Genomic DNA, 25,384 nt, shown 5'->3' with positions numbered 1-25,384 from the left:
AAGCCTTGAAGTCTTTAAAGTTGTCCTTGGCCCATCAATGGACAATAGTTTTTATTTTCTGTATTTGCTGGCCCTTACCATACATCAACCCTTTTAACAACAGTTTACGTTTATTACTAGCATGTATATAACAGTTTGTTACCTGGTTACAAATTATGTGTGCAGGGTATGTACATATTTTTAAGCTGAATTGCAGAGAAAAATCTGTTTACCTGCCAGTGTGTATTTTTTCTATGTAGCCAGCCCTGTTATATTCACCACTCCAAAACACAGTCATGTCTAGCAGGGGGAAAAAAACTGATCTTTTTCAGCTGCAGTTTTACATTCACTTACACACCCCTCCATCCGCTGTGTGACTAGTGATAGAAGAAGCAGCACATTGGGTTCATCTCTGACTTTGGTCTCTCTTTCTGTCAGCAGAAAGAGAAACAGTTCATAATGCGTTAACTTCTGATGCTTTTACTGCATGCTTTTAAAAATTATACTTTATTTTTTACCTACTGTTTATATTTAACACCTCACACAGGGTTTGCTTCCAATATCAGTCTGAGGTACTAGATATGTTTTAACCTGTCATATAATTTATATATATATATATATATATATATATATATATATATATTTATTTAAAATTATAGTCGTATATGCTCATTTACTTTCATCCAGGCACATAGAGCTTCTTTTTTATTTTGTTATTCAGCCATATGAAAATGTATATTCAACTATTCCACTTATGTTTATTATTACAAGTCATCGCTAGAGCAGCTAGGTTCTTAAATAAAAAAATACAAAAAAGAATTCTGTGCTAATAAATGCTAATTATGTAAAGCTGCTAATACTGAACTTCAGAGTGAACCCTAAAGCAGAAAACAGAAAGCACAGGGGTTTAGTAAATAAACAACTAAAGATTCAGGAGAGCAGCTATCGGCAGGATCACCTAGGGAACCACACTTGCCTTGAATAATGTGACCTGGTAAACAATGAGGTTTTAAAGCCCAGATACAAATGTTAGCACAATAAACCAAACAAATTGATATCCTAGAAGGAACAGTATAGTGTGCTGTAAAAAAAAAAACTAAACTCACAATAGCATTCAAAATGCCCTAAGGTTTACTGTATGCAAACCGTTTGAGAAAATGATAAAAAAAATGATTAAAAACAAAAATCAGAAAAAGGTAATTGCAGTGAATATGTAATATCACAAAAAAGAAAATGCCAGTAAGAGTAGTCATTAAAGAAGAACAAAACTGCTTATGGCACCGGTCAAATTTTTGGTGATGAAATCCTAAAGAAAAAAAAAAACGCTGCTGCTCTTTATCCTTTAAGTCCTGTCCTGGCGAGAATGGAGAATGCAGGTGTTAGGGCAATGTTATCCTGGCCTGTCATACTTTCTGTGCTCCACTCACTCTGTGAAATAGGCTGTCCTTCCTTCACCTACGCATATCTGTCTAGCAGCTGTTTGGTATCTCAATATTAAGATTTGTCAAGGAAGCAGTGGTATCCCTGCTGAAGCATTGAGGTGTTCTTTGTTAGGTGTCTTTTAACTTCTAGGAGATTATGCGGTGAAATTTTTTGATGGCAACAATGAGTGGTTTTTGTCATTTTGGAGGGATATACTTCTTGGCGCACCTGCAAAAGAAAAAGTAAGAGAAAATCTACCTATTCAGACATCAAAAAGAAATCCTGACAGGTTTTACAATCAGACCTTACTGTAAAATGTAATGTCCTTTAAGTGGACCTTCCTCCATGTTTCAGAAAAACAGCATAAAAACTTTGGATAGAAAGAAGGTATACCCAATTTCCTTCTAGCTTATGTCTGCAGCATCAATGTGATTTCATCTTTTTGTTGAGATCTGGAGATTGTACAGTAGAGCGCTTTATTATGACTTTTGAGGTACTCTACATTTTTCAGTCCAATTTTACTGGTCAGTAATTTTGTCAGGATTAGACTAAAAGGAGCTCCAACACAGATGAAAAAGCAATAAGGAAAAAAAATGGTTCTATTTAGCTGAGGAGAAAAGGCTTAGAATATTGGTAGTTCGGCAGAGACTATAGATATGCAGTACAAGATAGTCAAAGACTGTACAGTGTTTTCCCCAGCTGATTTTCGCCGGGTTAGGTGCCTGGCACTTTTCAATAGCCCTCTTCAGCCTGGGCTTTGCATAGAAAGAGCTATGAGAATCTGGGCAGAATGCCAACTGTGCTGGCAGTTTGAAGATCTGTACTTAGTATCTGTGGTTTATGCAACAGTTTTGAGCAATAAAAACGCTAAAAACCGCTTGCAAAAAAAAAAGGTTAACATTGGACCATCCAGGTTAATTAGGTGTTCAGATGGCAGTAGGTGCTAAATTACTGCACCCCACCCCTGTCGCCTCCTTAAGTGTCAAAAGAATTTGCTTGCAAATCTTAAAAATGCTTGTGCAGGATATTTTAAGTGTTTTAACTGGCTATTTCAGGAGTTTTTGACGCCTGGAAATTGTCCATAATGCTTAGCACAAGACATTTAAGGTTATACCACCCCTTCCCTGGAAATAGTACTAGATGGATATGTGTAAACACAACTAGTGGATTTATTCTGCAAACATCCTGAGCTGTGGGATTTATATTCCAACTTTAGCAAAATGTAAGAAAATGGGCAGGATAAGCTGCTTAATGAGAAGGATGCCATGTGGCAGGAGAAGGGTGAGTGTCATTGTTGCTTTTTTTTATGTTTAGGAACTTTTCAGTAGTGGTTCAGTAATGGAGAATAATATGTCAGACATCACAGTTTGCCCCTAGCATAGGAGTGAGGTGCTAGGGCAGGCCAGGACTGCAAGAAAGGGAGACAGGTTCAAGTGCATGTTCAGGCTCCACTTGCAACTAACCCTGTTGTCACCACCTGGGCCTGGCTCCTTTAACTGTTTTCCTTTAACTGGCTCCTTTAACTGTTTTGCAAAGCCCCACCTTTGCACCTGATTGGACAGCTAGATGCAAGTGCAGGTTCATTGTTAAAGCAGGTGAGGTCTAACTAGGTTTCCATGCCCTAGAGTGTGACGCAATGCATTCTTTGCACAAAGCATGCTCTGTACCTGTCAATGAAAATGCTGTGCATTGTACATACAATACTTTACAGTTGTACAGCAACATGTTTGCAGGCATTGAGCCCAGCAGTTGTCATAGCCTTCTTGTGTGATGGGTCATTTTGACACTTTGAACCATTAGGATGACATAAATCAAGGTTAACTTGGAAATTTAGGACAGTGTTTATCCACTATCTTTCAACAAAAAAAAACTTTGAGACCACTCCAAGAAACATGGGCAACTGCAGGGTTACAGTGAGGGAAGGTACCATCCAAGTGCATTCTCTATAAAACCAAATGGGTTTCTTACACCGTGTTGGATACCAGGACATATTAATTTTTAACAAGTAGGCGTAGGTTTATTTATTTTTTTTTATAATGAAATATTGTTATTTTTTGGGTCCAGAGCACAAACAGCAGTGTTGTGGTGTCAGAGGAGGTATCAACCCTGTCAAACCCAGCAGCTGACCTTCCTACTCATCCCAGCATCCTCACATCCCAGAGTGTGACATGTGGCCCCTGATCCCTTACCACCCTTTCCCCAATCAGGAACAGACAACACAGCCTCTCCAGTGTGGAAACAAGAAGGATACTCAGTGAAGGCAAAAAGAGTGAACATTAGTTTACTGCCATTGTGGAAAATTTGAGGAAAGAGCTATGGTTCTAGAACCAAACTCCACCAGACGATATGTTTGCTTGCACAGTCCCAGGTTGTGAACCTGAAAATTCTTCCAGCTCCACATATTTTACATATTTTAACTTTTTTACTTCCTAGGTACAGTTAGGTCCATAAATATTTGGACAGAGACAACTTTTTTCTAATTTTGATTCAGTATATTACCACAAATAATTTTTAATGAAACATCATAGATGCAGTTTAAATGCAGACTTTCAGCTTTAATTCAGTGGGTTGAACAAAAAGATTGCAAAAAAATGTGAGGAACTAAAGCCTTTTTTTTTTTTTTTTTTTTTTTTTTACTTAATCACTTATTTCAGGGGCTCAAAAGTAATCAGACAATTGACTCAAAGGCTATTTCATAGGCTGGTATGGGCAATTCCTTTGTTATGTCATTATCAATTAAGCAGATAAAAGGCCTGGAGTTGATTTGGGGGGGTGCTTGTATGTGGAAGATTTTGCTGTGAACAGACAACGTGCGGTCAAAGGAGCTCTCCATGCAGGTGAAACAAGCCATCCTTAAGCTTCAAAAACAGAAAAAAACACATCTGAGAAATTGCTACAAAATTAGGAGTGGCAAAATCCACAGTTTGGTACATCATGAGAAGAAGCAATGGTGAACTCGGCAACGCCAAAAGTCCTGGACATCCACAGAAGACAACAGAGGTGGATGATCGCAGAATCATTTCCATGGTGAAGAGAAACCCCTTCACAACAGCCATCCAAGTGAACAACACTCTCCAGGAAGTAGGCATATCGATATCCAAGTCTACCATAAAGAGAAGACTGCAAAAAAGTAAATACAGAGGGTGCACTGCAAGGTGCAAGCCACTCATAAGCCTCAAGAATAGAAAGGCTAGATTGGACTTTGCTAAAAAAAAAAAACATCTAAAAAAATCCAGCACAGTTCTGGAAAAGCATTATTTGAAAAGATGAAACCAGGATTATCCTTTACCAGAATGATGGCAAGAAAAAGTCACCTGATCTGAACACAATTGAGCATGCATTTCACTAGTTGAAGACTAAACTTTGGACAGAAAGGCCCACAAACAAAAACGGCAACTGAAAGCCGTTGCAGTAACGGCCTGGCAGAGCATTAAAAAGGAGGAAACCCAGCATCTGGTTATGTCTATGAGTTTAGAACTACAGGCTGTCATTGCCAGCAAAGGGTTTTCAACCAAGTATTAGAAATGAGCATTTTATTTTCAGCTTTTTAATTTGTCCAATTACTTTTGCCCTTGAAATGAAGTGATTGTGTTTAAAAAAGGCTTTATTTAGTTCCTCACATTTTTATGCAGTCTTTTTGTTCAACCCACTGAATTAAAGCTGAAAGTCTGCAGTTCAGCTTCATCTGAGTGGTTTCATTTAAAATAATTGTGGTAATGTACAGAACCAAAATTAGAAAAAGGTTATCTCTATCCAAAATATTTATGGACCTAACTGTATATTGTAAATAAGTCCAACATGTTTAAATAAAAGTTTGTTTAAAAAAATGTTTTATTTGGTGTAAAAACATTTGTAGACACAAACTAGTAATAAAGTAGATGGATTTTACCAGCATTTTACACTTTTTAGTATAATGTGGCTGTAGACAACAACTTTTTTTTTTCCATGAGTTTGCCATATAAGGCTCAGTTTATTAAGTGGGTGTTGCAGGCAGGTTAGGCAGTTCTACTTCTTAAAACATATTATAAAAATGTTTAACATTTGAACAAATTGTTCAGTTTTTGGCACTGCTATGCAAATGTTCTTAGGTGTTTGTAGGCAGTTTCTAAAAAAAAATAGTGCAACAAGGCATTACTTTTTCTAGGCTTTTGCAGCCCCTTGCCTTGCAGTTACTACCGATTACCACTCCTGGGTGCCTAGCAGTTGTCAGTAAGTTCTTTGGAGAGGTAAATGCCACATTTGTTTCTACCAGTAATGTGAACTATGCCTAAATTATTACTCTGCATTAATTTAATCTGATTGCACTTGTTACTAAACAGGAGACACAAGGTAGCAGTGGACAGTTAGGGCATAAAACAAAGGGGTTTATAAAAAGGTAATACCAAAGGGGTGGTGTTAAGAAAGGTAAACAATATATAGGTGGGCAGTAGGAACCTGACACAATTATAGTAATTACTGCATACCTATGGGACAAACAACAGGGAGGGCAAAACTTATGGCCTGTTGTGACCACTGGCTACAGCTTCCCCCTACCTGACAGAAAAATTTGGGGAGAGAACACTGCTGTGAGTATGCAAGATACAAACATATTTCTAGAGATCATAAAGATCAGTAGCATGCTTCTGGATAGACCAAAAAACATCAGAAGACAGCTAGATACTGTAGATATTCTACAGGAGATGGCCAGAAATGGGAGGCATTCCGCAGAAGATTACCAGGGACTTGGGGCATACGGTAGTTGACAACCAGGGACTGAAGGCATGTTGCAGGAGATGACCAGAGATTGGAACCATATTATGGAAGATAATCAGAGACTGGAGGGCATTCTGCAGGAGAGGGACCAAGGACTGAGGGCACGCTGCATGGGAGATGTCCTCAGTCTGGAGGCGCACTTCAGGAGATGGGCAGGGACTGGGGGCATTCTGCAGTTGATGGTCAGGGAATAGGGAAGATGACTTGAGAAATCACTGAATCTATGTTTCTGTTTTTCTACTTTTCTGCTCCCTACAGCCACTCTAAAAAGGAATACATTAATATTCCATACAGCAAGTTCTTTTATTGTATGTATTTAAATTTTATTCTAATATTAAAAATCAGAATAAAAATTAAATACATACAATAAAAGGAGGAACAGACAGCACAGAAAAATTAAGAAAATGTAAATGAAATAAACCAAAATATTTAACCAGCAGAAGCTATTGTATTAAATATATTTAATTTGCATTCCTGAGTTCTAGCAGTGCAGGAACCATGGTAGCTTGTAGCGGTTTTCTTGCATGTGTGCTCATGGAGAAAGCATTTCTCTGGCCTCCCCCTTAGTACAGGTCCCAACACAGAATAATGCCACATTATACTAAGCCACACGACAGGTCCAAGAATGCTTCTCTAAATACTGTTTGTGGTTATCTGCTTGCTTTATGTGCTAGGTGTAGTCACAGTGAATTACTGCTGAGAAACTGTACTGTATAAGTACCAAAGGGCAGCACCGTGGTCATCAGTGGTTTAAAACCTTAGTTATTTCTTGTTGCTATTATCGCCATTGGGGAGATTTTCTCTTGCACCTTAGATTGATGAAACATTGTGGGTCTGGGTTTAATAGAGTTGGCAAATGAAAGGAGATCTTGACATTAGGAACACAGACAGGAATAAAAAAATCGCCTGAGTTTCTAAGCACTCATATTTACTCCCTAGCTGGATCTGGGTAGTACATTTCACACTGTTGCATTAATTTTTTAATGTCTCTTTTCTATAGAGAAAGAGTGTGCCAGGTAAGAAGAATGACCAAGGCTGTTATCTGGGGATCAGTAATGTACCTGATTTCACAATGGAAGAGGTGGATCATCTGTTTTCTTATGGCAGAGGGCATCGTAGACAGATTGCCATTGCCATGGAACAGGTAGGTATTAATATTGTTATACTGAGCACATTGGTTTGCTCCCTTTACTAGTGTCACAGTTTAGAAGGATGACTGCAGACAGGATACACAAACATGCTTTGCAAGCAGCTCTTGTTTTTGTAGTGTATAGCTAAAATTCCCTTTACACTAATATTTAGGCAGATGTATTTCCAATCATATCCTGAAGATGGTGGCAAACTTAAAGGGATGGATAGGCTCAGGTAGTTAAAATTATTTACTGTATGAGGATGAATCTGTGAGTTGCATTATCAGAATTTCTTTGACTGAATTTGGATATTTAGATGATTCTTCAGGCTGGAAGGAATAGGTTCAGAATGAGTTACTTGATGTGTCAATCATTCTTGGCCTAACCATGGTGCATATTTGTTTGCTCATACAGGACATTCTTATAGATCTAAGTCTACTCCTGAAACCACTGTTGTGTTTTGTACTTTGCTTTATGGAAATGTGAAATATTTACCACGTAAATGGTTCCTAAAGTGACATTTACTGGTCATTTATGTCCACTGATTTAAAACAATTTAGCTGTGAAAACTTCTGTTACCTAAATTTATTAATACTTGCTCCTGAACAGGTGGTCCCACTTCCAACTTAGTCTTAGTAAATGAATTAAATTAACAATTCTAAAAGAAAAGACAAAATCCTTTTAAATAAGCAGTGGACAGACCTGAGAATTTAAAAACAGAAATCATATTGCTAAGGTAGATATTTTACCTAAAATATACTTATTTGGGTGTGCAGCTAATAATCTAAACCTATATTATTATTTTTTTTTTTTTTTGCACAAAAGCAGCATAGTGTCATGCAACCACTGTTCTTTTTATTTTTGCCAGTTCTATTTTCTCATGACTAATGTCAAATTACAGTGTAAAAGTCAGAGCTGCGATGTTTCCTTTTATGGTCTGAAACATTAGACAAAAAGAATGCTATGTCAGTTGGCAAGAGCCTCGCACAATAGCAATGAACAAGAGGCTTTGCAATAGTTAGCACACTGAACTGCAAAGCTGGCATAAATAATGCTTGCTAACTTTTGTGCCTATTCTAAACACAGCCTGTGCTAAAGTTCAATAAACATTGCTTTATACAGTAAATGATGACAGTTACATTGAAGAATAGATCATTAGATCAGGGGTTCCTAAACTTTGGAATTCAAAGACCCAAATAAGAAATTTAACACATTGGGACACAAGAAGATAATTGATTGACTGTATAACAAATTACAGACAACATTTCTGTAAATTTAGGATAATATAATCCAACTTCACTGTTGGTAGACTAATATTAAAAAAGTTAGAAGGGTAGAATAAATGATTATTGGTAGGTTCTCATATGCAAACTATATATTATATAAATAATACATGCTAGGAAGTACAAATTTGCTATATTTGTGATCTTCATTGTGACACTACTTAAGCTAGTTGCAGTAAAGCCATCAGTCTGATTCATTCCTATCAAGGCTCTATAGGAGATTCGGTGCAACAGCACAGTTCCCAAAGGTAATTTGAGCTCTGCAGACCGCTTTTGTAACTTTTTAATATTGCATTGTCTGACTAAAGCTGAACTCTAGTCAGAATCCTAAAAGTACTCCCAATCCTATAGGATAGAAATAGGCCAGCCTAGGATATAGGGGGAGAAGACAACCATGATTCAGAGGGGGTTGGCTAAGAGAGAGGTGATCAGCCAGTGCAGAATTGGACAGGCAGGATGGAGATGGAATGGAGGACCAGGTCAGTCAGGATCAAGGATACAAGGGGTAGTATGCCAAACATACTTTCCTGCAAAGCTAGCTGTGCCCCCAACAATATATGCATCTAATAATATCCGGGGTCAGATTATCTAAAAAAAAAAAAAAATAGAGAGGAGGTACACTCAGCAGACATCAAATTAGACAAAGCAGCACTCAGAAATAAGGTAAATGACCTCTGACTTGCATTTGTTTCCAGAAAAGAAAATACAGTTCACATCACTGTATGGTATTTCCAAAACAATGATACATTAGACATCAATTAGAGTATATATAACAACTGCGCACTTGCAAGGCCCCACCTTTCTCCTAATTAGCCTTCTTGCCACTATAAGAACTTGGTAAAATTACTTACAAATATTCTTGGCCATCTTCTTCAACCAGGGGGCTTTCACAGTACACACAAAACACTTAGGTGTTGAAAAATTAAAAGTTAGTACTTATCTATCAAAACAGCAACAGTTCAAATAGCAGGATCACATGACTGTTTACCCCAGAGAGTTTTTTTTGTCCTCTAACTGGGGAGAGTCAAGTGGGGAGAGAAGCTGGTAGTTCTTTACTCATCTAGAAAATGTGAGCATTAGCACCCTGATATCTGTAGTTAACAATTATACACTGATTTCAACCAATCAGATCATTACATGACCAGTTCTTGCTCATTTTGGCCAAATATCCTTGTTACGTTATACTGTAAATAAAGGAAAAAGACATGCAATAAGGATTAGGATATACTTTTTTTTTATATTAGTGGCTGCTTTCTTTGTCATGACCTGTCAGGGCATAACAACCCAACTTTGTTATTATCATGGAGCTCCCACCCCAACAAGTGTGGAAAGGAGTACACAAGATGTTTACAGACCAGACAGTTTACACAAATCTAGGTATCTTGGGTAGCTCTCATCCTTTGTGTAGAAGGGAGTCCTAAAGTAGTTTTTTTTTTTTGGACAACCCATACTGTTGTGCTTATGCATTTTCATATACCATGCACAATACATATCATTTTTTTAAAATAAAGGAGTGATTAGATCAAGCACATTTGTTTTCCTGAGATTATACTTTTAGGCATCATAGCCAAGCCCCCATAAATTTTCTACCAATATTGCACTATGCTTTGTTGCCATGTAAAATAACTAGCCAGTAAGAAACTTGATGCGCACACTGAAAGCAAGTAGGCAAGAAGTGTGTATACTGTCATAACTGTAGCTGAAAGAAACAGTTTTTCATTAGTTTTTATTATATACATTATTAATAACCTTAGCGTTACCTCATTAACAATTTCCTTGCATGATCTTTTCCTGCATTTCCTTACATCAACGTTTTTTCTTTTGAAGGGGAACCAACTTGACCAGAGCTGTCTTCTGTGCTCTCTTTTTGTCCTTCCTTTTGGTGTTATGCACACAGTGGCCCTGTCCTAGGCAGCTGCAATGTTCCCTTCTGTATTCTAATAAGTGGCTTTATCCCATTCACTAGATTTCACTGATGTGTGTCTACCCCGTCTGCATTTTGCCCATTCACTGAACACATCTGTAGTTTCATGATGTGTGAAGGGGCGAAGCACCTACGTAGACACCAATGCACAACAATAAATATAATATTAAACATTAAAAATTGGTGCCATTTTACTTTTCACTTCATAAACCCATTTGTGTTTATATTTACCGGATCTTCTGTCTATGGCAAACATAATAATGCAGGACCATTTTGTATTCTTTTTATGTGATATGTTACTTCCTATTTTAGGAAGCCAAGAAGAAAGCTGGAAAAAAGCATGAAGAATTGGAGAAAACGGACATAAAAGAACAAGACAGTAAGGTAAGTCTCAACGTAAAGTAGATTAATGATGACACTGAACATCTAAAACAAGTTCCTATTTGTTGTATCAGTTCAGGCAAAGGTGATACAGGGAACTGTTGAGCCAAACCTGCAATAACCTTTTCACATTTTTATTTTCTATAACTACAATACAATGCTGACTTTATTTTTCTCATTTATGTTTATTTGGAATTAGGTAGTAAAAAAAACTTTACTTTTAATTATACTGTAATCTTGGTCCTGATATAGGTAACAGCTCTGCCTTCCCTTCCACTTATAGTATGATTCTTTGCAAATTGAATTTCACAGGATTCCCAATTTTAGGGCTGTCTTAAGTTTTGTAATTTAGGTGTTTTTTTAGTCTACACAGTTGTGTTCAGAAAAATTAGTGTGTTTAAAATAGTGAATAAAGTTCAAAATCCTTATAATAGCTTGTATCCCTATGCATGCAAATACATTGGGAACACTACATATTCTAATCCAAATCAAAGCACATTTTCTCTTTGGCAAGGGACAACATGACCTCTTCCAGTTGTTTGATGTATACAAACTGATCCATGATTCCTGGTATGTGAAAAATTGACCTAAAACCATACTATGAGAAACATCCTCATATCCTGATGTTTGCACCACCAGCTTACTGTGGCTTAATTTAAACTTTTTTTTTTTTTTTTTTTGGGGGGGGGGGGGGGGTTGTCTGACAAATTGGCTCCTATACCCAAAAAAGAACAATCTTATCAGTCTACAAAATGTTTTGCCTTTTCTCTCTAGGCCAGTCAATGTGTTCTTTGGCAAACTGTTACCTCTCAAGCACATGTCTGTTTTTTTTTTACATTGGTGCTTCTTACCGATACCTTGGCTTCTAATTGTAACAGTACTCACAGATAACTTTAGACCTTCTTTAATCCTCCTGGAGCTGATTATTGGCTTGACCATCTTGGCTATTCCTTCCATACATTCAAATGATAGTTTTCCATTTGGGTTTTGGTTGTCATTTTAAAGCATTTGACATGGTTTTAGCTTAGCAGCCTATCATTTTCTGTACTTCTTTATATGTTTCGCTCTCCAATCAACTTTTTAATCAAAGTATGCTACTTTTCCTAACAATATCTGGAACATTAGATTTTACCCAGATTTTTATAGGGAGAATTGCACTGTATAGTGTTTATCTATAATGTACAACATTTGCTGCCTTCCTTAAGGGTCATAACTGACATACGTTTTATCACAGAATGAAAGACCTCACTAATTGAACTCCACACTGCTTAATAATCTCTTTTCTTCACTTTCTGTGAAGGATTACCACAAATTTGATAAATGTTTCTTCATTTTTGGTTTTGGAATAGAATGTGCAGTGTCCCTATTGATTTGTATGTATGGAAATAAAAGTTATTTTGAGGAATTTCACTTCACTTCACTTATTTGAATACAGCTATACATGTCATACATTCCTATTCTTTGGGACAGATCAGGCTTTATTATAATAGCCAATTTGGATACATATACATTTATTTTATGTTTTTGTAAGTCTTCCAAAAGCAACCTAAATTAGTTCAACCCCAGATATTTAGCCCAAAATATAGCCTTCAACCTTCTATTTTAAAGGACAAGAAAAGGATTAGATTTTACCTTAAGACATGTTTATTTACATTCAACAACGCATTGTGATGCACACAGGAAAAACTGAATTGTGCTGCAAAATAATAAGACTTTAATGAAAAAGATTGTTGAGATGTAACCCCATTTTTTTCAGTGGGGTTGAATTCCAGGTCAAAATTTAGCTTGAGGGTTTTCATCTCTGGGCCGAAAAGTGTCTGCATTTTGCTACTCTATCTTTAGGCACGTACTGGGGGACAGAAGTTTGTAACAGAATTGTTTATGAACAGAAGTGTGTAAAGGGTTTTGCATTGCATTTTTCCAATGATTCACCACGAGTGTCAAATACTTTAGACGTGTCGGTTTCGTATATTTATAATTTAGTAGTAGTAATAAAATACCATGAGTTCTAGATAGAATTTTCAGCATAGAACCATTCTGAACATTTTTCCAGGGGCTCCTCTGGGGTTCAAAAGTGGAGAAAGGCTGTTCAGGACAGATGGTGCAGTTGACAACAAATGCCGCATGTGTACAGACCAAATTTTACTGTGTTGCCTAAATCTTTTGCGTTATGTTAGAAAATCATTTGTTTACTGTATAAAAGTTTTTTAAGTTTTTGAGTATTGTTTATGTATAATTATGTGGATATTTTAGGGAATTACCAGAAGAAAAACTATTTAAAATGAGAATTATAGAGTGGTTAATGATGATATGGCTAACACTGTAAAGGAAAATGGCAGCTGTGAGTTTTTTTGCCATTTGCCATTGTCCTATAAGATAATCCTACTTTAGGAATGCATACTACCAGCTGATTGGGCCTGTCCCAGCTCTCAGGATTAGCCGTTTCTGCTCTCTCTGCAAATGCATCTCCTATCTTTTTCTATGAGATTTTGCTTCAGTGTGAGCTCCCTGAGAGTGGAAGTGTTGTGTTCTATAGACCTCCGAGATCAGCTGTGATGCTGCCCACCCACTTTGCACTGTGAAATAATCCTACCTCTCATAAACCAGCAGCAGAAGCATGAGAGCTGTGTCTGTGTCCATGCTACTGTCATTACCCTCATGTATGAACCTTCAGATCTCCCACACCAATTGTTGAAAAACAAAGAAATTTTCAAGGTACACAGGGGACCCTGAGATCTGAAAGTAAACTTAATTTCAGCCCCTGAACATAGCAAGTTGCCAAATACAGGGTCTCAAACATAAATCCTAATTAGGATCAAGGATCTTTTCTCATTAAAGTGGAACTAAAGTAAAAAAAAAGAAAAAAAAAATCTTGCACAGATCTCACTTCTTTCTATCACAGAAAAGTCCCTCCTGCACATACATGCCTGTTCTCGAAGCCCAAGCCTCCTGAGATTCATGACGTGCGTATCCCAGGAGGCTCTGCACTCCCAGTCTTTACTGTGGAATGACAGAATAGAAGGGGCTTTGACTTTTTGTGTTTAAAAAACAAATTAAAAAAACCAAAGGGTTATCTACCCTTCTATATAAAGTAAGAAATGTGGTGATTGGCTATTTCAAGACCGGGGTCCCTAAATGGAGTTTGCATATTAGGGACCCCAGGGGGCAACTTCCATGGCATTGAGCATTAGGGTACTGCTAATTGTCTGTGTGCTGTGGTGCCTCAAATATAAATTTGCCGCTCACCTAACTTTAAGGCTGCATTCAGACTGGTGGTGAGGTTGCAGTGTGGTTAAGCCTTCCATGAAACCTTGCATGGGGGGGGGGGGTACCACTTAATTCCGCCTGGAGTCAAATCTGCAGATGCTGCGGTGCGAAAGACTGAGCAGCTGGAAGGATGCATGTTACACATAACTGGACACTTACGTTCTCAGGAGTAGAGGGATGTTGCCACTGAAAATGTGGGCGCCAGTGTGGAACACTTTTTGTCCACAATCCCTCCCCCACTCGATTAAAATGTTATACCCCTCATATCATGCTACCCTGTCACACATAGCTATCCGCTTACTCTCTCTTAATCCCAATTTCTCTGTAACATCTCGCTATCGATGGAGCTTTTATTGACACATGTGAGAACAATCAAATGTGGCTGTTCTAAATTTAAAAATGTAGTCCCTCGCACCGCAGCATCTGCAGATTTGACTCCAGGTGGCAGTGAATGGTACTGAGCGTCTCCCCCCTAAGCTGGGTTCTATGGCACAAGCAAGGGATAACTGCAGCGCCACCTCACCGACAGTCTGAATGCAGCCTTTTAAGTTTGGTGAGCGGGCAAATTTATATTTGAGACACCACAGCGCACAATTGGCAGTACCATAATCCTCAATGCCATGGAAGTGGCCTCTGGGGATCCCTAATATGCATACCCAATTAGGGGGACCCTGGTCTTGAAATAGCTGAAGTTAAGTTTACTATCAGCTCTCGGGGTCCCCTGTGTGCCTTGAAAATTTCAAGTTTGTACAACAATCGCTGTGGGAGATATGAAGGTTTATACATGGGGGATAATGACAACAGCATGGACACAAACACAGCTCTTCTGCTGCTGCTACTTGTAAACGAAGGATAGGATTATTTCAAAGTGCAAAGTGGGCCAGGAGCAGCACAGCTATCCCCAAGGTCTATAGAACACGCTCACGCTCGGGGAGCTCACACTGAAGCAAAATCCCATTAAAAAAGATTGGAGATGCGCGCAGACAGAGCAGAAACAGCTGATTGTGATGTCATTGTACACGCCCAATCAGCTGGTAGTACGCATTGCTGAAATAGGACACCTTTAGGACACCATCAGCGGCAATTTACATATATCAAAAGGCTGCACCCCAAAATTACATAAATGTCAAATATCTCTAATTTAAGTACGTGTGTTTAAAATTTTAATTTTTTCCGTACAGCATTTAGCATTCAAAACATTTCGTCTGCATTTTGTTTTTTGGCACATATTTAGAACAGGGATCAGTGGAACAGTGGTGACATCAAGAAGGATGACACAATACATTCAAATGATGATATTGATGATACTATTGGAACTGTTAGTAAAGCCAAAAGGTTGATTTTGTTTTGGGTAGCATTGGGAAGGGTATAAACTTTTATGGTTGACACAAAAACCAGCCTATTAGACAAAAGATATTTTCACTCTTTGTTCCTTTGATAAAGTTTTTCTGATCACTTGCTATGCTTAAAGGTAAGATTACCTGAACCATCAGTCAGGATAATTCTGTTCATTGGGCAAACAAAATGGATAAAGATTGAAGCCCTTCCACATTCTATTCACAAAAAATGGGGCTTTACATACACTTAAATGTAATCTTTTGAACCTGAAATATTTCCATTTTATATTTTAGCTCAGTTTCAGAGAATGAAAATGAATTTGTAGCATTTATTGTGGTTCCATGTGACATAATTCTTTATATTACATACTTTGACAAAAGTCTTTATTGTATGAAACATTCGATAATATATGTTTCTGCATATGCAATTAGTCAGATGAGCAGCAATTTCCTTTCTTTGACTTTTTTAGGAGCACCTTGAATACCTAAGGTGGAAGAAAGAACGTGAGCAAATTGATCTTGACCGTGTGGCTCGGCATAAAAATGCAAAAGGAGAGTGGCGTCGTCCCTGGGATATGGAAAAGACAGATGATATGTAAGAGCTAAATTTTGGTTTTGCATGCTCCTGCATGCCTAAATGTTATCACTGACATATCCATAATGTGTGCATATGCATTCACTACTTCAGGTCATACCCTTGATTCTTTAGAGCAGCTGAGAGGCAGGAGAATTTGTGGGTCATTTATCAAGAAGTAGCTTAAAGATTGGAGATCAGCACCTATTTTTTGCAGGTCTCCCTACCACAAACTAATTTTCAGTGCTCAGTCCTATATTGCCTTTGAGTCTTGGGGCTGTGGTGCCATTCTCTAGGACCATCATCATTTATTTTTCCAGTTCTTCCAGTAAAACATTTCGATCCTCTCTCTCTCTAATAACAAGGATGTTTATTAGGTCATGGAATAAAGTAGTCCTGTTACAACATCTTGAGTTTCTGAACCATTCTTTTGTAACTTATCTGCTGGTTTTTCCTTCCCAATGGTCTTGCAGTGCAGGTGCAGTCCAAAAACACCATTGAGTTAACATCTATAACCAACATAGAAGGTGCCAAGACTTTGACTGTTAGAATAAATATCTGACTTTTTTTGCTAGTCTTTCTACTTTCCAAAGTTGTCAACAGTCTTCTTTTTAGCTGTAAACAATTGGATAAGGGGAAAGGACTGTTCATCCTTTTGGAACAGCAAGCCTTGGTGCATAATGTTTATTTACCCATTGGTGTCTTTGCTTTAAAGCAAGGGTGCCCAACCTATAGCATGCAGAGCTGTCTGATCCAGCCCTCTCCTTCTTGCCTCTCTGCTCATTGTCCTGCAGGGGATGGGGTGCTCGCATCTCCTATGTTTCTCTATTGAGATCGTACTACCAGGAGATGGTGCTGCTCCACGCCCACCTTGTACTGTGATATAATCCCAGCATGAGAGCTCTATATGTGTCCATGCAGCTGTCATCCCCATGTATAAATCTTCTTCACTGATTGTCATAGAAATGTGACATTTTTTGGGTACAAAAGTGGACCTGCTACTGGAGCAAATTTAGGCCCTCTACACATGACAAGTAGCCAGATACAGGGTCACAATCCTAAAATCCTAAGAACAATCAGGGATATTTTCACATTAAGTGGGGTTTTTCAAGACCAGGGTCCCCAAATTGAGTTTGCCTTTGGGGGCGCCTCACATCAGTCATCTAGGAGCCCCAGTCAAATCTGCAGACACTGTGGTGCGAGGGACTGAGCGGCTTGCGAGCTGCATGTTACACTTAGCTGGACACTTGGACAACTTTTCACATTCTGTGATCCATAATTTCTCTGAAACAGAGGGATGTTGGCAACTGAAAATGTAGGAAACGCCTTTTGTACCCCCCCCCCCTTTTCCCTATTAACATGTTATACCCATCATTTCATGCTACCCTGTGACACAAAGCTAACCCTTTATTCTCTATAAGAAATGGGAAATGTAACTAACTGGGGAACTCTTGTGAATAACTCCCCTTAAAATGTCATCACTACGGTGCCATCGCAAGATATGAAAAACTATACCTGTCATACCGTGTTACCCTGTCACACATACCTGGCCTCTTACCTTCTGTGAACCCCATTTCTCCAACAGTAGAGGAAGGGAAAAATAGGATAAATGGGGGACTCTTGTCTACTCCCTCTAAAATGTTATCACTCCTATCATACCATGGTGCCGTCACACATAAATGTCCACTTACATTCTTAAAATCCCAATTTCTCCTGAAAGGGGAGCTGTAGGTATATTAAAATGTATGATTAATGGGGAACTCTTGTGGCTAACTCCCCCTAAAATTTTATTTCTGCAGCGCCATCACAAGATAGGAAAAACTATAGCGATTATACTGTCCAATCCTGTCACCCATATCTGGCCACTTACCTTCTGTGAACCCTAATTTCACAGGAATGGGGAGATGTTGGGCCCTGAAGATGTAGTAGTAAGAACATGTCCCCCTTGGCGATCAGTCACATGAATAGCATTTCTCTGGAAGTATCCATTGCAGAGATTCTTGATTTGTCATTTTTTTTATTTGGTGCATGTATGGTATGGTAACTATAACATAGTTGAAACATTTCAATTTAATTTCATTTTAAATTAAAACTTTTCTAGTTTTAAACATTTGTTTGCATTTGTGGCCTGCAAGTTTTATCCATATGTCAACAGCAGGCCCCAGATGAAAAAAGGTTGGGCACCACTGCTTTAAATGATTCCAGGTACATAGCTCACCCCACTTGTCACTTACCTTCCCCTTGTGGGCGCCGCACTTGCTGTTTTTCCCCCTTTATTCTGAAGCCTTCTCTTCAGTACCTCAGAAATATCAAGTTAAATGAATATCAAACTATTGCCTGATATTCTTACTACCTATTCTTACTTGATATTCTTACTGCTAACTACCCCAAAGATGTTTCTTTTGTGCAAAGGGGTATTACCCACAAAAGAGTGGGGCATACCTTCCTGCGTTTTGCTTACTGTCCATTTTTGTAAGGCAGAACATATAATCCAAACTTCTGCTGTGTTAACTATTGATCTATCCAAACAAAAGTTTTTACCACTTAAAAAAATATATTGTTTAAAAACAAATTAAATTATGGTCTCTGCTGTTCTCTTCCATTCAACTGCAGGTTTAATGATGACAATGGCACAGTCCCAAGTGCAACTTGTGGCAGGAGAGGTGAGCATCACATGAAATACATAAAGAAACCATCTAGGAACTGAGCAACTAAGACTTTTCCTCCATGTGCAAAAATTTTTCTTTTTTTAATTCTTTGTGAGAATAGTAAATGTTAATAAAATTATTGTTCTAAATAATAGTGTCACAACCATGTCTTTTTTTCAGTGATATTTATTTTTAATAGTATAATTTATTATTAAATTTCTTGGTTTTCATAATGCAGGGCTATTTCGAGCAGTATATTTACTGTATGTTGCAGATAAGATGATGTGTCAAGATCCTAATTTGCATTTTTAGAAGCTGTTTGCCTTAGTTTAAGTAATTATTGTGTGGAACACCTGGCAATAATGTGAATCAAAAACTAGAATATTTACCCTGATATAGAGTTCATATCTCATATCTTTAATGATTTTATTTTTTTACATATATGTGATGGACACAAAAAATTCAGTGTTATAACTGCAGAATGTCCCCATTCTGCTGTGATATTTCAGGTTGTCATAAGCAAATGAGCTGAATTCGTTTACGTCCCACCTCAGTTGTTTGTGAAGTTACAATATGATATTCAAGTGATTTCCTGCTCTATAATTCTAGTTGAAGGCATTTTTGAGAGTCATGAGATGTAATTGATTGAGTGCATATAATAATGCAAGTAATAATACATTTTTGAATATCTCATGATTTGTTCAGGTATGAGAATTTACCTAAAGTGACTTTTAACTGGTAATACCAATAGGTATGTGGTCTTTATTATTTAAACCTTTTTTGCGGGTTGGTACACAAAATCCCTTTTGTTTATCTTATGTCTATCCTAATTTTTCTGTTCAATTCAACAAACTCTTGGGTTCATATTTATACAGCAGTGAGTCTGATATTCACTGCAGGTAAATCCTCCAGGTGATTGTAAGTTCTTTGGGGCTGGTTCTTCTCCTTCTGTGTCAATGTTTGTATCTGTTTGTCATCTGCAACCCTTTTTTAATGTATAGTGTAGAGTAAAATGTTAGTGCTTTATAAATATAGTTTAAATAAAAAAAATTATACATACCTTTATTATGTGTAGAGACACAGGAAGTTCAATGTTAAAAATATCAGGAATGTGCAGGTATAGCAAATACATATAAATGTGCCTTCTTCACATACATATGTCAACTTTTTAGCTTTAGATTGTCCTTTTTAAACAATTAAGAGATTCACCAGTGAAATCTAAATAAAGTCTTCCTTGTATTTTGTTTTACAAATGAAAGGTAAATGTTCTTGCATTGAAATGGCAGGTGCATACTTTGCAATTAGTGCCAGACCGTGCATTTCAGGAAGACCTTTGTGTAGTCTAGTTAATCTGTACATAATGTGAACAACAATGGGGAACTGGGTACAATTTTATCCAACTCTAATATCCTGAGATTCATGGTCATGAATGAAGTCATGGTATCTTACCATTTATAGCTGTTTATACATTCACCTGTATGAGACCAGTATCTACATATCAATGCAGGGTAGACATCAAAGCTAAATGACTACAATAGAAACATTAAATTGTGAGCCCTTTGAAGATTAGATCATGGCAATACTTTGGACTTTTAACCCCCCTGGCGGTATTTCCGAGTTTGGATCGAGGTGAATTTTATGTACCAAAAGTGGTAACCCCGAGCCACACTCGGGGTAGCAAAAAAAATCTTACCTGCTCCCCACGATCCAGCGGTGTCCTCCAAGGATCCTGACCAGCTTCTGCATCGCATCCTCGGCTTGATCGATGTGATGCAGAACCGTCAGTATGCTGGGGAGGCATGGCCTGGCGGAGAAATTTAAAAGCAGATTACATTGTAATCTGTTTTTAGCCTTTCGATCACAGCCTTCGATCAAGTTAGATAAAATAAATCCAAAAAAATAAAATCCAAAAGTTCATCTATTATTGTACCCTTGTTTGGACAAAATAAAAAAAATTGTAATAAAATTATTAAACTAAATTTATTGTTATGTTTCATTATTTTTTTATATTTTTTAAAAGTTTTATTTATAATTTTTGATTATAATTTATGATTTGTGTTTCAAACTTTATCATACCCTGGACTTATTCCTAAGAATTACAGGCCTAAAATATTAAACAACAAATTTCCACGCAAAACAATGTACCGCTTTTGACATAAAAATACTGACATAATTGGACCATCGGGAGGTTAAAGCTCTAATATTCTGGCTCTATATAAATACAAGGTAAAGATGGATGTGATTGTTTGGTCTGCCAAAAAAACACACAGGTTTGATGGACAAATCTAAAAAATGTTCTAAAGTGTGACCGTATGTCTAAGTGCACATAATGTGCCTGTATTTATTATTTATTTGCAACTGGAAAGATAAGAAAACCTGTCTGTTAAAGCAATATTCAAGATGGACTTCCTAAAGCAAAAAGACTTTGTCATTTCCAGCACATTTTCTCTAATACAATCCTGGATGGTGCCAAAATAGAACCAATGGAAATGGAATAATGTCAGTTATCCCAATGTTAAAAGCAATTTAATGCAGTACCACATGAGATTTATCTTCCCTTACTGCTAAATATTTCACCAGACTAAGAATAACTGTAACCAAGTTTGGCTAGAAAGGTGTTTGCATTTTTTTTAAACCTTTGTAGAGATAGAGTAGAGAGCATTTCCACTTCTGACTCCAGTATATAAGGCAAAACTAAGATCTGGTATGCGCTGTAAAGGTTTATTTTTAACCAGAATAAATCATTGTATCCTCCTTCAGAAAATCTACCTTTTAAAAGGATAATCGTTTCCTTATACCCAGGTATCATTTTAATATATCTTTCCTAATATCTTTGACTTATAATTTGATATTTTTGGGGGATGTTGGACCTCACATATACTCTGATTGCAGAGTGACAGAGAATTATCAACAGAATTGTAATCATTCTAGGTTCCAAGTGACACACAGGCCTATATCCTTTAAAAACTGGGCATCCCTTAAATCGATATGCTTGGTAAAATGTTGAAACCTTGCCAAATTTGTAAGTGCTTGGTACTTATTCCACCAAAGAATTTGATATTAGAAGATGACTGTTACTACTGTAAGAGTATGCAAACTGCAAAATGTCTGAATTTTTTAATCTATGACAAAGCACGGGATCAGAAAATCAGCTTTACTTGTCCCCTTGTTGTCTTTAAAAAGATATGTGCAGAGGAATTGGAGTAGTGGGGGTTAATGCTTCGGGCCAGGGTTAGTGCCTATATTCTCAGAAAGGGCACTTGGGGTTTAATACACACAAGTTCAATATTCCTCACTTGAAGTTGAAGCAGATAACAGACTGCAGACAGGCCACTGGTGTGTTAAAGTTCTTGATATGTCGTATTAGGGGGTTCATATTTTTTCTCAGGTGACTGATTATGAAGATGTCCATACACAAAACACTTCCGTCAAATACTGGAGCAGGCCAATCTGTGATCTAATCAGACCAGGAAGTGGCAGAATTTACAAATTATGTAATACGAAGGTTAATTCGTTGTAAACTTGTTAAGAGATAGTGACAGATGAAATCCTTAATACAGATTTCCTCTGGAGAAGGACTATTTAAAATTAGATCAGTTTCTGATAACTGTAATTGTGACTATAATATGTAATTTAGAATAAAAATATTAAATGTAATTAAATCGTTATTTTTTTTATTGACGTTATTGTATTGAAATTATTTTCATAATATCAGTTCATTTTAAGACAGAATAATCAAGTTCTTGGATATCCCCACTTGCAGTTGATTTACCAAAGCTAGAATCCAATGTCCCAAAATGGAACCCATTAAGTAAGGCTTCTTTCATACTTGCGACTGCAAAAATATGCGGTAAGCTGCTCCTAGGTGCATAGCAAACTGCCTTTGTATTTTCCATGTAGTTCTTCCACCAGAGGACTTTCATGACACTTCCATGAACTGCACATAAACCAACCTTAATAGTGTGCAAATATGTGCACAGTTGAATGGAAGGATTTGGGATCATGTTTGAAAATGCAGTACAACTCTGAAGTTCACCACAAGTTAGAAATGGGCATACATTTTACAGAGCCATAAGTTGGCAGTTCTAGTGTTTTTGTTTTGTTTTACATGATCATCAATGCCATCATTTTTTGCATCATTCCATTAAAGCTCCATTCCATATAAGTATTGTTAGTAATCCACTCCTTGCCTTTCCTCTCTCAAAAATAATTTTCTTTCACATTTCCTAGGGTTTGGAAAACCAAGTAATAACGAAAAGATAAAGTCAAAAAGTAGTCAAGCGAAAGGAAAGGATCGCCTTACTGGCAGAGCCCAAAGGTAACTTAGTTTAAAAGATTTATAGCGCTTAACAAAAAAAATACAGGAATTAAAGAAGCCCACCCATATAAGAAGAAACTCAGAAATTACATTTTCAGCTTGTTTTCTAATATCGTTTTTTTTATTGATGATTCATTGTTATTTACGTCTATTTACTGCCAAAATAGGGTTTCATTTGAAATACTATACTTTCAAACTTTATACTGTATTATAAAAAGAAAACTGTCATCTACGTGATGTACATGTTTGCTAGTTTAGTCACTTTGAGACCTTTTTACCACTTTTTTTTTTTACACAATTTTTACAGTATGATGCTGACCTGATCTTTATACAAAGAAAGGGCATGGTGGTACCATTTTGGACAGATTTAACTGGTTTTGACCCCACTCAGATTTCATGACTTTTAGTGTACAAATTAGAACCTGTTTTGCAAGGGGTTATTTTTTATATGCAACTCCTACAGGTTTACCGTTTTTTTTGTCGTAATTGCTTCTTGGCCCATACAAAGAATTTACTTGGCCATAAGGAAGTCAGATTTATTTTCTTAGTTCTGACCTAGGTGTGTTTTCTAGTAAACATGACATGTATGCCTCATAATCTTTGGACAACTTGGGGAACCTATACTATATTTTATTTTGTGCCACTACTGTACACTGTAGCTAATCTAGCAGCTAATTTTTCATTATTTCATTTCTGCTGAGATTGAAGAAAGTACGCAATACTTACTGAGTATGGAGTAGGAAGTGACTCAACACATGACTTGTGCTTTCTGAATGGCCAAGCACTGTTCTATAAGCAGGAAGATTTTTCAGGAATATACTTTTCTTGCCTTTTACTTGACCAAATCTTACTCACCTTTTAGCTTGAACATATTTATTGCACTTTGGGCACTCGGCAATGTTCATTGCAGGGTTTTACTTTTACTTAGAGCTCTGGTTCTATTCAGTCAGGTTGTAACCTGGCAGCAAGGATTAGATGGGATGATTGGATTTGGGATCTAATGCAATGGAATTGCCTAGAATCATTAGGAACAACAGTAAAACAACAAAAAATCTAGAATAAAGTGGCAAATTGGATCATAAGGCAGACAATTGAGTGCAGTAAATAGATACCCTAAAGCCACTTACTGAACTTTTGTGATGTTTGTTAAAATGCTTGTTGTCTTATGTAGCAATCAATTAATCAAAAATAGATTGTTTCTGCATGGAACCAGTAAAATGCTGATGTTTACACTGCAGAAAGAGCTCAGCATATTTTTATATATTTTATTTTTTACAATGGATCCAATAAAGCAGGTCTGACACTTCCATGTTTTGAAAGTCGTGTTTACAAAGTGAAACTACTGTATACACTATAACCCTTGTTTATGGAAGGTGATAGAAAGGGAAAGGTATGCCTACAGTAAGTAGATTTCTGATTTCTTCTGTCATCTGTGACACCCTGCTTTGTATTTATATGGCAAATCTTGATCATTTGTACAAGGAAGCTAAAGCCCATAGAAAAACACCTTTTATAAAGCAGTCACACGAATTGTTTGATTTTAGTAATGTAAAATGTATTACATGTTCCATATGCATAGCAATTCATTGTGATCACTGTACTGATAATTACTAGTACTGTACAGTTCATTCAGTGTTGTCAAGCTAACAAAGCATGTTCCCGTCTCTGAGGGACTGGTGTGCATTGCTCAGGGTGCAGGTGTGCTGAACATAACAAACAAGTACAATTTTCTAGGATGAGATAATATTTAGTTTAGAGTTAAATTTTAGGTTTAAAAGGACAGTGATGTTCAGTGCAGTAAGTCACGACTGTCAACCTTATTTCAGAATGTCAAGCAAATCCTATTTTAATGCAAATGTTTTACCCAAAATGGAATAAATCATCTAGTCCTTAGTAGGTTCTAAAATTCTTTAAATCCAAACTTAGGTGTAAAACACACAACTCCAAAGGTCCCACCACCTTTTGATCAGATTGAAATCTTTTTAATGACTGGGCCATTGCAGCACCTTGTTTCTTTTCCTCCTAAGCCATTCTATAGCTGTCACACAAATGGCCTCAGATTTTACTCTGTATACTTAAGTATACAGAAGTGTTTTACTCAATGACTGCAAGATGCCACTGTGCTTGGCAGGTGGTATAAGGTGTTGGTGCTGGTGTGCTGGATGGCCTTGTGCATTATGGCTGAACATCTCAAAGGATATAGTTCTAGATATCTTGTTATTTGGTCAGATGCAACTTAAGCCATACTGCCCTGTTTTTTGTAGAGCGGAAGTGGCTTTCTCCTGGTAGACCCTTCCAAGCAAGCCATATTTAGCCTTTTTCTAATTGTACTGTCATGAACATTAATATGCCTATGGCTGCTGGATTGT

General features: G+C 37.1%; 1 protein-coding gene across 1 annotated transcript in view; it reads left to right on the top strand.

Annotated features, from left to right (window-relative positions):
- CCDC9B (coiled-coil domain containing 9B) overlaps positions 1-25,384 on the top strand; it is a 30,094-nt gene that overhangs the window by 3,974 nt on the left and 736 nt on the right. Inside the window, exons 5-9 of the mRNA XM_072428337.1 lie at positions 7,154-7,297; positions 10,803-10,874; positions 15,946-16,070; positions 18,663-18,712; positions 22,928-23,015. Coding sequence (XP_072284438.1) covers positions 7,154-7,297; positions 10,803-10,874; positions 15,946-16,070; positions 18,663-18,712; positions 22,928-23,015 — 479 coding nt within the window. The remainder of the gene's footprint in view (positions 1-7,153; positions 7,298-10,802; positions 10,875-15,945; positions 16,071-18,662; positions 18,713-22,927; positions 23,016-25,384) is intronic.

The sequence above is a fragment of the Pyxicephalus adspersus genome, chromosome 12, assembly GCF_032062135.1.
Source record: "Pyxicephalus adspersus chromosome 12, UCB_Pads_2.0, whole genome shotgun sequence".
NCBI lineage: Eukaryota > Metazoa > Chordata > Amphibia > Anura > Pyxicephalidae > Pyxicephalus > Pyxicephalus adspersus.
The sequence above is the reverse complement of the archived record's forward strand: the minus strand, read 5'-3'. Positions and strand labels throughout refer to the sequence as shown.